The sequence below is a fragment of the Arachis duranensis genome, chromosome 3, assembly GCF_000817695.3.
Source record: "Arachis duranensis cultivar V14167 chromosome 3, aradu.V14167.gnm2.J7QH, whole genome shotgun sequence".
In the NCBI taxonomy this organism is placed as follows: Eukaryota; Viridiplantae; Streptophyta; class Magnoliopsida; order Fabales; family Fabaceae; genus Arachis; species Arachis duranensis.
This window is the reverse complement of record NC_029774.3, coordinates 115,758,891-115,772,075: the sequence shown is the minus strand read 5'-3', so window position 1 is coordinate 115,772,075 and position 13,185 is coordinate 115,758,891. Positions and strand designations below refer to the sequence as shown.

General features: G+C 39.9%; 1 protein-coding gene and 1 non-coding gene across 2 annotated transcripts; one reads left to right on the top strand and one right to left on the bottom strand.

The window, feature by feature from the left end:
• Nucleotides 1–826: 826 nt before the first annotated feature.
• Nucleotides 827–7,012, bottom strand: LOC110278738 (uncharacterized). The gene is made up of 4 exons (XM_021136975.1): nt 6,039–7,012; nt 5,918–5,979; nt 4,941–5,703; nt 827–1,166 (listed from the first exon to the last, which is right to left on the bottom strand). Exons 1-4 carry the CDS (start codon nt 7,010–7,012, stop codon nt 827–829), a joined length of 2,139 nt encoding a protein of 712 aa, XP_020992634.1.
• A 1,620-nt stretch (nt 7,013–8,632) lies between these two features.
• Nucleotides 8,633–8,736, top strand: LOC127745990 (small nucleolar RNA R71). The gene has a single exon (XR_008007611.1). It is a non-coding gene; the product is annotated as a small nucleolar RNA R71 (small nucleolar RNA).
• Nucleotides 8,737–13,185: the final 4,449 nt, after the last annotated feature.

The following is a 13,185-nucleotide window of genomic DNA, read 5'->3' as shown; positions in this document are numbered from 1 at the left end:
CTTGCATGAATGTTGGGTATCTAAGGTTCATTGTGGCTACTGCATTACACAAGTGATTCAACTTCGCTTGTGTGTTTATATCATATTGCCTTCTGGAAATGGTTCTAGCATCATAAAGATATCTGAACTTAGCAAGGTTCCTCTTATTCCATATATTTTGTTCCACTATTTTGTTGAGGCTTCCTTGCATTTCTTCCCAATTGAACTGATCTTGCCGTTCCTTCATGTGCTCCATACTTCCTTGGAGTTGTTGTATATTCTCATTCACTTGGTCCCAATGTTGTTGTTGTTGCTTGAGATGGTTGATATTTTCTCTCAGGTGGTGTATGTCTCCTTGCAACTACTCCCAGTTGAAACCTTCAGGGAATTGTGGATATGGTGGTGGTGGAAGTGCCAAGTAGTGTGGTTGATCTTCAGCCTTTTCTTCTTGTTATGGTTGCTATTGTGGCTCATAAGCTTGAGCTCTATGCTCCCTGGCCCGCTGAAGTGGGTTAACACCCACCACTTTGGCCATCTTCTTGGCGGTTATGGGCTTCTCTTGTTCCACCAGAACTTCATCAATAAATTTCTCCACCCCTGCCTCATCACACAGCCTTTGAATGATGCTGGGGAATGCCAGCCTTGAGCTATCCTTGGTGCTTTTGAGCACCCTATTGATGTTGGTGGCAATCATCTCCCCAACATTGACATTTTCTCCCTTCATTATGCTATATATGAGCACAGCTCTTTCTTTAGTTACTTCTAAAGTGTTGGCTGTGGAATTTAGAAACCTTCTTACAAAGTCTAACCACCCTCTAGGTTAGGGGCATAAGTCTCTTCTTCACAGTTAGTTGGGTCTCCCATCCTTATCATTGATCCAATGCACAATCAGCACACATATCTCGTTGAGAATTTCATCAAATCTTGGGCCCTGTTGTTTTATCCTCTCTTCATAACTTCGGGTAGAGTTTGTTTGCTTCACCATCAACATCCTGTCTATGTTGGAGGGGCTATAATCAATGGCCTTCCCCCTAACATAACTCAAGTAGCCATAAGGTTGCCCAAGTTGGGGCACTGCATTGGCATAAAATTCTCTAACCAAGATTTTCACCACCTTTCTTGGTGGGTTGCACAAGAGTGCCCATCCTCTGTTGTTGATTTTTTGGTTGATCTCAGGGTATTCATTCCTACCAAGTTAGAAACCAACCTACGGAATGATTTGTCTCTCACTCACCCAACCATAAAATTGGTTTTAGTTGAATGATGAGAGGAACTTGTATTTATTGTAGCTTGAGGATCCTGAAGTTGGTTCCTTGATCTTTCTCTTCTTTGATGATGACGCTCTTGGTGGTGCCATTGGGTGAGAAAAAAAGTGTGAAAGGTTGAAGAAAAATGGAAAGAAGAGGTAAAGAAATAGAGAGCAAAGCAAGGTTTTGCTCCACAACACCAAACTTAGGACTTGATTGTCCCTAATCAAGTAGAAAAAAAGAGGGTGAAAAGAGAGAAAAGGGTTCTTTCACGTGTGAAACTTGGGGGTTAAAGAAAGTGTGAGAATGAAGTGTGGAGAGTGGGGAAAGCGTTTGGCTTTTAAAAGAGTGAGAGATGCAGCTGGATGGGAGGGTTGTGGAGGGAATTAAAAGCAATTCAGCCTTTTCCCACTTGGGAAGTGACGCCTAACGTGGGAAGAGGTGCCAATCCTCTTCTCTTTTGATTCTCTGCAAGTGTTGAGTTCCAAAGTGCAAGTACACTTTGACTTCCTCTCTTAGTGAGCCATGAATCATATGGGCCCCATTCTCTCTTCTGAAATTGAAAACCGAAAACCCATTAGTGAAAAAGAACCTTGACGTGGCAGAAATTGGCGGGTTAAGAAATTATTAATAGAAATGCGTTGCAAGTACAGTCCTTAACCAACCGAAAATCCGCTTATCAATTTAGAAGGGTTGTCACAAAATTTAAATTAAAATACTGGGAGTATGAGTCCCAGGTCGTCTCCCAATGAGTTGCAGAGAGATGTGCTATTTTATCAATCAGGTGTCTTCAAAAATGGTTGAGTTGAATAACAGGAAACTAAAATAGAGAATTTAATTAATTCTAAATAAAAGCCTTGACTGGGAGTAGATTAGTTGGAAGCCCTATTCTTGTTGAAGTACTCTCAAGATTAATTGATAATTGAAGATTGCTCTGTTTAGTTACCCCTTACTAGGTAAGGGAGAGTCAAACAAGTTGGATTGCTGTTTCTATTCACAAGTCCCAATCCGCTCATTGAAAAGGATTTGTGTCAGTGACTAGAGGGCATTCCAACAATGAGCCCAATTACAATTTCTCCTTTAAGTACCCCAACTCAAGGGTTCCTTTCAATCAACTCCCTATCAAGTAAGGAAACTACTCGCTCATTGTGAACGTAGAACTCATAACATAGGAAAGGGAATTAAAAAGAGACATGATAAATAATAATGAAAAGGATTAATTAAAAATAAAAATAGTCTATATTAATAACTTGTAAAAATAAGCCAATGTCAACTCTAAGGGGATTAAGAACATGGAAGAATAAGTAAAAAGCAAATAGCAAAGTATAATGAATAGTACCAGAGGTGGCCTCTTCTCAAAAGCTAAAAAGCAAAATCTTCCAAAAATCCTAATTATAAATGTCAAGTGATTGAAAAACCTAGGGGAGGAGTAAATCCAGATCTAAAACTAAAAATTATGTAGAATGAATTGTATCTTTCATTTCTGTATGTTTCCTGACTCTAGTCTGTAATTCCGGGCCAAAAACTGGATTGAAATCTGGCCCAGAAACTCTGCCAGCGACTTTTGAAATTCTGCAGATCGCGCACGTCATGCGGACGCATCATTCACGCAGACGTGTCATTCGGCATTTTTCTTTTCCATGCGGGCGCGTCGTCCATGCCTCCGCGTCGCTTCTGCTTTTCCAATCCGCGCGTCTACGTCACTCATGCGACCGCGTCACTGCGAATTCCTTTCTTCCGCGCGGTCGCGTTGCTGACGCGTACGCGTCACTTCTCGCTGGTCATCTCCTCAATTTCTTGTATTCCTTCTATTTTTGCAAGCTTCCTTCCCAATCTCTTACTCATTCATGCCCTATAAAGCCTGAAACACTTAACACACAGATCACGGCATCGAATGGAATAAAGGAGGATTAAAATACCTAATTAAAGGTCTCCAGGAAGTAAGTTTTCAATCATGTAATAATTTTAGGAAGGAAATATAAATGCATGCTAATTATATGAATAAGTGGGTAAAGACCATGATAAAACCACACAATTAAACACATTGTAAACCATAAAATAGTGGTTTATCAAACCTCTTTATATCCCCTTTCATAACATACAATTAAAATATATTTGATGAGTGTCCCTTGGGACACCAAACTTAATTTCCTTGCATATAATAAATTGGGTTTATCATTGGATATTTAATGTGTTCATAAGGGTGAATTAAATCCACTTCTTTCACATTCTTTAACCCCTTCCGAACACATTAAAGTGACCTTACATGCCTAGCCAATTTACTTAATGCATTCAGACTAAGAACATGCTGGGCTTGCTATGCGAGCATCATATGGTGGTGGCCACACCAAACTTAATTTTTGGGCTTACTTTCAAAGTTAATTCATTTAAGTGGTTGTAAGCCTAAATTAAGTGGGTTAGTGGCCACACCAAACTTAGCTCCTTAGCTAGATTTGTAGCCCAATATCATCAATGTTAATGAGTAAACCCAGCAGTCCTTTCACTTTCAGTAAACACCATAAAAAATCTACTAATTAACAAGCAATGTAAACTTTCTAAGCTACCACAAACTATTTATGAAAGCAGAAAATTTAAGCTATTAACTGGAACTTAAACTACTTAAACCAATGATCCTAAACTACTTTTAGAAAGCAAGAAATCAAAAGGATATGGATGTTGGGGTGCCTCCCAACCAGCGCTTCTTTAGTGTCATTAGCTTGACATTATTTCATCTTTAGTTGAGGCTGTAGCTCACTCTCTGCTCCTCCAAAGAGTCCCCCAAGTAATGCTTTAGCCTATGTCCATTGACAGTAAAGGTCCTCTGTGTCTTGTCCTCTATAAGCTCCACATGCCCATAGGGAGACACCTTAAGGATTGTGAAAGGGCCAGACCACCTTGACTTTAGTTTTCCTGGGAAGAACTTGAGCCTTGAGTTGTATAGCAGCACCTTCTGACCTTCTACAAACTCTCTTCTTGCTAGCTTTTAATCATGCCATTTCTTTGTGTTTTCCTTGTAAATCCTAGCACTTTCATAAGCTTAATTTCTGAATTCTTCTAGCTTATTGAGTTATAGTAGCCTCCTTTCCCCAGTAGCTTGATTGTCAAAATTCAACATCTTTAGAGCCCAGAATGCTCTGTGTTCAAGCTCTACTGGTAAGTGACAAGCCTTTCCAAACACCAGTTGATATGGCGACATACCAATGGGTGTTTTGAAGGCTAACCTATAGGCCCATAGTGCATCATCCAGCCTCTTGGACCATTCCTTTCTTGAGTTACCAACAATCCTTTCAAGGATTCTTTTGAGTTCTCTATTTGAGATCTCAACTTTCCGTTGGTCTGTGGATGGTAAGGGGTTGCTACTCTATGCTTGACTCCATACTTCAGAAGAAATGCTTTGAGTTGCTTATTGCAGAAATGTGTCCCCCCATCACTAATAAGAGCTCTAGAAACTCCGAAGCGGCTAAAGATGTTCTTCCTTAGGAAGCTTATCACAACCTTGTTGTCATTTGTTGATGTGGGTATGGCTTCTACCCACTTTGACATGTAGTTTACAGCCACCAATATATAGTTGTTTGAGTAGGAGGATGGGAATGGTCCCATAAAGTCAACCCCCCACACATTAAACAACTCCAGCTCCATGATGAATCTTGTGGCATCTTATTTTTCATGGATAAGCTGCCAGCCCCTTGGCACTCATTGTATCTTGACACCAACTCTCTTGCATCCTTGAAGATTGTTGGCCAAAAGAATCCACATTGCAGCGCCTTGGCCGCTGTTCTTTCACCACTGAAATAGCCTCCATAGGTGGATCCATGGCAGTACCATAACACTTCCTGTCCTTCCTCATGTGAAATACACCTCCTCAGGATTCCATCAGCACCCTTTTTGAACAAGTAAGGTTCATCCCAAATGTAGTGTTTAGCATCATTGACTAGTTTCCTCCTCATGTTCCTGTTGATCTTGGTGGGCAGCTCCCCAATAGCCTTGAAGTTGGCTATATCAGCAAACCAAAGGCTCTCTTTAATCATCATCAACTGCTCATCACGGAAACTTTCATTCACTTCAAGTTGTTGTGCTTCATCCTCTTTATGTGGGATTCTTGACAAATGGTCAGCAACCTTGTTCTCTACTCCACTTCGATCTTTAATCTCTATATTGAACTCTTGGAGTAGCAAGACCCACCTTATCAACCTAGGCTTGGATTCTTGCTTGGTCAACAGATATTTAAGGGCTGCATGATCAATGAAAACAGTAACTTTAGAGTCAATAAGATATGATCTAAACTTGTCAAAAGCAAAGACTATGGCTAAAAGTTCCTTCTCTGTAGTAGTGTAGTTCCTTTGGTTCTCATTGAGAACTTTGTTAGCATAGTATATAACATGTACTAGCTTGTCTTTCCTCTGTCCTAGAACAGCACCAACAGCAAAATCAGATGCATCACACATTAGTTCAAAGGGTAGATCCCAGCTGGGTGGTGCTATAATAGGTGCAGAGAAAAGTATGTTTTTAAGTTCATCAAAGGCTAACATACACTCTTTATCAAAAACAAAGAGAGTGTTTGAAATAAGTAGGTTGCTGAGAGGTTTGGCAATCTTTGAAAAATCTTTGATAAACCTCCTATAGAACCCAGCATGCCCCAAAAAGCATCTAATTGCCTTGACATTGCAAGGTGGAGGCAACTTCTCAATTACTTCCACCTTTGCCTTGTTCACTTCTATACCCTTGTTTGAGATCTTGTGACCAAGAACCACCCCTTCAGTTACCATAAAATGACACTTCTCCCAGTTTAAAACCAGGTTGGTTTCTTGGCACCTCTTTAGCACCAGGGCGAGGTGATGTAGGCAATCAGAATATGAATTCCCAAACACAGAGAAGCCATCCATAAACACTTCAATGAACTTCTCAATCATGTCTGAGAAGATGGAGAGCATGCACCTTTGGAATGTTGCAAGTGCATTACACAATCCAAAGGGCATTCTCCTATAAGCAAAGACTCCATAGGGACAAGTAAATGAAGTTTTCTCCTGATCCTTAGGGTCTACAACTATTTGGTTGTAGCCAGAGTAGCCATCCAGGAAGCAGTAATATTCATGTCCTACGAGTCTTTCAAGCATCTGGTCCATGAAAGGTAGGGGAACGTGATCTTTTCTGGTGGCTTCATTGAGCTTCCTATAGTCAATGCACATACGCCAGCTAGTCACTGTCCGTGTGGGTATCAATTCGTTCCTCTTATTGGGCACAACAGTGACCCCTCCCTTCTTAGGAACCATTTGGACAGGGCTCACCCAAGGGTTGTCTGAGATAAGGTAAATCACCCCTGCTTGCCATAGTTTCAACACCTCTTTTTGGACAACTTCATTCATAGTTGAGTTCAGCCTTCTCTGCTGTTGCCTTGAAAGTTTTGCACCTTCCTCAAGTAGGATTTTGTGCATGCACATTGAAGGACTGATTCCTTTGAGATCTGCAAGTGTCCACCCTATAGCATCCTTATGTTGTTTCAGCATTTGGATTAACTTCTCTTCTTGTTCCTCATTCAAACTTGAGTTGATGATCACTGGGTATGTGTTGCTGTCCCCCAAATAAGCATATTTCAAACTTGGAGGCAAAGTCTTCAGTTCCAACTTTGGAGCCTCCAATTCTATCTTGTTTGTCTTGTCCATCATGATTGGTTCATCCATAATCTCCAATGGTAGCTCACCACATGAGACTTGTTGATCTTGCTCTTTGATTTCTTCACATTGTTCTTCCTTGGGGTAGCTCATTTCCTTGAAGATATTGAAGACCATCTTCTCTTCATGTATTCTCAAGATTAACTCCCCTTTTTGAACATGAATTATGGCCCCAGTAGTAGCTAGGAATGGCCTTCCTAGGATAATCGAGGTGTTGGCCTCTTCTTCCATATCAAGCACAACAAAATCAGCTGGGAAAATGAATTCTCCCACCTTCACCTACAGATCTTCCACTACACCATGGGAAAATTTGAAAGTTTTGTCAGCTAATTGTAGAGCCATTCTTGTAGGTTTTGCTTCTTCAATTCTCATCATTTTCATCATAACTAAGGACATGAGGTTGATGCTGGCTCCTAGATCACATAGTGCCTTCTCAATGCTTATATCCCCAATGATACAGGAAATTTAGAAACTCCCAAGATCTTTCAATTTCTAAGGAAGCTTCTTTTGTATTATGGCACTACACTCTTCAGTGAATACTACAGTCTCTTTTTCTCCCTAATTCCTCTTCCTTGTTATGAGCTCCTTTAAGAATTTGGCATAGAGCGACATTTTCTCTAATACTTCAGCAAAAGGGATGTTGATTTGGAGCTTCTTGAAGATCTCAAGAAACCTGGAGAACTGGCTGTCCTTTCCATCTTTTCTTAGTCTTTGTGGATATGGTGCTTGTGGCACATAAGGCTTTAGAACTTGCTTTGGTGAGGTAGGTACATGTGTCTCTGCCTCCTCGCTGGATTCGAATGCAGTTGCAGCTCCCTTTTCTTGTCTGTCTTGGCTTGGGCCTGCTGCTTCCACAACCTTCCCACTTCTTAGGGTGATAGCCTTGCATTATCCTCTTGGGTTGACCATGGTATCGTTGGGAAAAGTGTGTGTGGGCATTGGTATTTGCTTGAACAAGTTTCCTAGTTGTGCTTCCAGTTTTGAGATTACTGCACCTTGATTCTTTATGTTAGATCTGGCCTCTTCGTGGATTACATCCATCTTCCTGTCAGCCTGTATTTGCCTCTCTGATATTGTGGAAATGGTCCCTGATAGTTGTGCCATGGTAGCTTCTATTCTTGCAATGTTACTGCTGAGATCACTTAGTTGTGTGGCTAAGGATGAGGTATCTTGAGGGTGGTTATTGTATTGTTGTAGGGTGAAATGGTAGGGTACATTTTGTGAATTGTGGTAGGTTTGTTGCTGCTTGATTGATGGTTGGGGTTGTGGTTATTGTGTTGGTAAGGCTTATTTTTTGGGTTATGGTTCTGCTGGTTTCCCCACCCAAAGTTTGGGTGGTTTTTTCCTCCTGAATTGTATGGTGGTCTAGAGGAATTATTCACATAATTGGCTTGCTCCCATTCTTCTTCAGTTGTTGGGTTTCCTTCCTCTTGTGGAGGTTCTTGAGCATGGATATCTGAGACTTGAGTCTTCTCCATTTGCTTGGTTAAAGTTGCCAATTAAGCTGTGATCAATTTGTTTTGTGCTAGCAAGGCATCCATGGTGTTGAGCTCCATTACTCTTCCCCTCTTTTGAGTCCTCTTAGAGGCATAGAAGTACTCATTTACAGCAACAGTTTCAATGATTTCGATGGTCTTTTTGTTGTCAAGGGAGCCTCCTGAAGAGTGGTCTACAGCTATCTTGGATTCATAAGTTAACCCTTCATAAAAGATGTGCAACTGCACCCATTCATTGAACATATCAGGAGAGCATTTCCTTGTCAAATCCTTGAATCTCTCTTAGGCTTCGTACATAGTCTCTCCATCATGCTGTCTAAACATTTAGACATCAGCTCTCAATCTATTGATCCTTTGTGGAGTGTAGAATCTTCCTAGAAACTTGTTAACAATATCTTCCCAGGTGGTGAGGCTTTCTTTGGAAAATGATTCCAGCCACTTTGATGCTTTGTCCCTAAGAGAGAAAGGGAACAAGATCAATTTATAGGTGTCTGGATGCACTCTATTTGACTTCACAGTGTCACAGATCCTCAAGAAGGTGGTGAGATGTTGATTGGGGTCCTCTTGAGCATTTCCTCCAAAGGAACAATTATTTTGAACTAGAGTGATGAGCTATGGCTTAAGTTCAAAGTTGTTGGTATGTATGTTGGGTCTCACAATGCTACTCCCACAATTTCCAGAGTTAGAATTTATGTAGGAACCTAGTACCCTCCTCTCTTGAGGAGCATGATTGTTGCCAACAGCTTCTTCATGGGGGTTTTGTGCTTCTCCTTCCATGATTTGGGTTGGACCTTTCTCTTCTTCTTCACCAACCACTATTTTGCCTCTTGCCACTACTTCTCTTCTTAATCTTAGTAACATTCTCTCGGGTTCAGAGTCGTAGGAGATGTCAGCTCTCCTTCTCCCTGTCATACACAAAACAGAATCACAAAGGAAAAGAAAATGTTAACACCCTTGGAAAGAAGGGTGGGTAAGCCAAATCAATTAGTGCAAAATGACAAACAGTTAGTGTGCTCTTGTTAGTGTTAGTATCTGTGTAGTGAAAAAGAAAGATTAAAATAAAACAAAATATCTAACCAAAAATAAAAAAATGCTTAATCTATTTCTTCATCCACTTAATCACTGTCAATTCAAATCAATCCCCGGCAATGGCGCCATAAAACTTGATGACCAGAATTCACACCCCACAAAATTTTGATTATAAATCCGTTCATTGACAAGAGCACCAAAAGTATCGTCAAGTAATAACCCACTAGGAGTGGGATCGTATCCACAAAGATTGATTGATTGAACAGTGTTAGCTAATGAATTAATTAGTTAAGCTAACCAAATAGAGAATGTTGAGTACTGGGAATTAAATTGTAGAATCATAAAGACATGAAAATAAAGGAAAATGATAATTGCAGAAATGTAAATTGCAATAATGTAAAGAATAGAATTATAAAAGACTGAATTATAAAAGGGAATGGGGAATGAGCATAATGTAAAAGAAAGCTATAAAGAAAGTGAAAGATAAGAGTATGGGAATTCATTGGGTTTGGGATATGTTGATCTCTTTGGATTAAATCCAATTCATCTCTTCTTCAATCATACAACTCACTGACCTCTTGGCAATCATGAGTGATTGAGTCCCAATCCCTTGGTAATTCAATCTCTCTAACCTTGATCAATAGCCGATTCCTTGGTCTAATTGCTCATGAGAAGAGTTGAAGAATGGTCCCTGATTTTACCACACACCTTCCTAGATCCAAGTATTGGGAAGATTAACGTCACTATATCCAACCCAAACCCAAATCTATTCAAGCATGAGAAGGATTCTCAAGCATGGTTCTATGATCCCTCTTCCAAAGCTCACATAAAACCCAGATTCATTCAATCTCTTTCCTAAGATAATTGAATGATGGAGTGAAAACGAAAATCCTTCAAGCAAATCAAAGAGAAGATTAATAGAAGAAGAAAAATTACTATCACTAATTCATCAAGTACAATAGAGTTCCATCTCCCAAGGAGAGGGAGTTTATCTACTCATAGCTCAGAGAAAAGTACAAGAGATGGAATAGATGAAGTGTAAAGTGAAAACTAGATCTAAACTTGGCAATGTCAATTCAATACTACCCAACTTGACCCCTTCTTCAGTACTTCCAAGGGGTATTTATACTACTCCTATTACTAGAATAAAGAAAATACAAAAGGAAAAGAACATTACAATTGGAGGGAAAAAGAAAACTCATTAAACGTGACCTCCAGTAGCTGGCGTGTGACTGGCGCTTCAGTGGCGTGCCACGCCCAGCTCCAATATTGGCTTGGCGTGCCACGCCCAACTCTTCAAGTGGCACGCCCTTCTCTTTGGCATCTGGTGCACGAAATTGTGTATGCCAATATTAATGGACTATTTAACACAGCTTCGCACAACTAACCAGCAAGTGTACTGGGTCGTCCAAGTAATACCTTACGTGAGTAAGGGTCGAATCCCACGGAGATTGTTGGCTTGAAGCAAGCTATGGTTATTTATTATTCTTAGTCAGGATACCAATAGGGTTCTTTAGTTTTGTATTAAGTAAAAAGGGCATAAAATAAATACTTATTGTGCAATAATGGAGAATATGTTGGAGTTTTGGAAATGCTTTGTCTGCTTTTTTTCAGCTTTTCTCTTGTAATCCTCTTCCCACACGCAAGGCTCCTTCCATGGCAAGCTATATGTAGGGTGTCACTGTTGTCAATGGCTACTTCCCATCCTCTCAGTAAAAATGGTCCAAATGCTCTGTCACAGCACGGGTAATCAGCTGTTGGTTCTCGATCATGTTGGAATAGAATCCATTGATTCTTTTGCGTTTGTCATCACGCCCAACACTCGCGAGTTTGAAGCTCGTCACAGCCATCCAACCCCAGAATCCTACTCGGAATACCACAGACAAGGTTTAGACTTTCCGGATTCTCATGAATGCCGCCATCAATTCCAGCTTATACCACGAAGATTCTGATTAAGAAATCTAAGAGATACTCATTCAATCTGATGTAGAACGGAGGTGGTTGTCAGGCACATGTTCATGGATTGAGGAAAGTGATGAGTGTCACGGATCATCACCTTCTTCATAGTTAAGCGCGAATGAACATCTTAGAGAAGAACAAGCGTGTTTGAATGGAAAACAGAAGTAATTGCATTAATTCATCAAGACGCTGCAGAGCTCCTCACCCCCAACAATGGAGTTTAGAGACTCATGCCGTCAAAGAGTATAAAATTCAAATCTAAAAATGTCATGAGATGCAAAATAAGTCTCTAAAAGTTGTTTAAATACTAAACTAGTAACTTAGGTTTACAGAGAATGAGTAAACTAAGATAATTGGTGCATAGATCCACTTCTGGGGCCCACTTGGTGTGTGCTGGAGCTGAGACTTAAGCCTCTCACGTGCTTGGGCTGTTTCTAGAGTTGAACGCCAGGTTGTAACGTGTTTTGGGCGTTGGACTCCAACTTGTAACCTGTTTCTGGCGCTGGATGCCAGACTGCAACATGGAACTGACGTTGAACACCAGTTTACGTCATCTATCTTCGCGCAAAGTATGGACTATTATATATTGCTGGAAAGCCATGGATGTCTACTTTTCAACCCAGTTGAGAGCGCGCCAATTGGACTTATGTAGCTCCAAAAAATCCATTCCGAGTGCAGGGAGGTCAGAATCCAACAGCATCAGCAGTCCTTTTTCAGCCTAAATCAGATTTTTGCTCAGCTCCCTCAATTTCAGCCAGAAAATACCTGAAATCAAAGAAAAATACACAAACTCATAGTAAAGTCCAGAAATATGATTTTCGCTTAAAAACTAATAAAATTATATTAAAAACTAATAAAAACATGCTAAAATCTATATGAAATTACCCCCAAAAAGCGTATAAAATATCCGCTCATCACAACACCAAACTTAAACTGTTGCTTGTCCTCAAGCAACTAGATAATTAAAAGAGGATAAAAAGAAATCAAGAAGCAATAATATCTCAGAGTTTTAAGTGAAGCTCAGATTCTAATTAGATGAGCGGGGCATAACTGGGTGAACCTTTTCAGATTGTGACTTAGCTTTGCTCAAGTCCCCAATTAGAGGTGTCCAGAGTTCTTAAGCACACTCTTTTGCTTTGGATCATGACTTTAACCACTCAGTCTCAAGCTTTTCACTTGGACCTGCATGCCACAAGCACATGGTTAGGGACAGCTTGATTTAGCCGCTTAGGCCTGGAATTATTTCCTCGGGCCCTCCTATCCATTGATGCTCAAAGCCTTGGATCCTTTTCACCCTTGCCTTTTGGTTTAAAGGGCTATTGGCTTTTTCTACCTCTTTTGCTTGCTTTTTTTTTCGCAAATTACTGACTTTTCATTTTTTTTTTCACAAGCTTGTTTTTCACTGCTTTTTCTTGCTTCAAGAATCAATTTCATGATTTTTCAGATCATCAATAACATTTCTCTTGTTCATCATTCTTTCAGGAGCCAAAAATTTTAACATTCATAAAATTCAATATCAAAAATATGCACTGTTCAGGCATTCATTTAGAAGACAAATAGTATTGCCACCACATCTAAATAATTAGAAATTTTCTTATTAAGAACTCGAAAAAAAATATTGCCTCTTTATTCTAAAAATATACTATTTTATTCATGTTTGATGATGATGAGAAAAATAATTTATAGCTTTATTGGAGATAAAATCAAAATAGAGATACTAATTACTACTACTAATACATAACTTCTAAGGTAAATTCATAATAAGAACAGTTATCACAGAGTTAAGGCAAAGATTAGGACTCAACA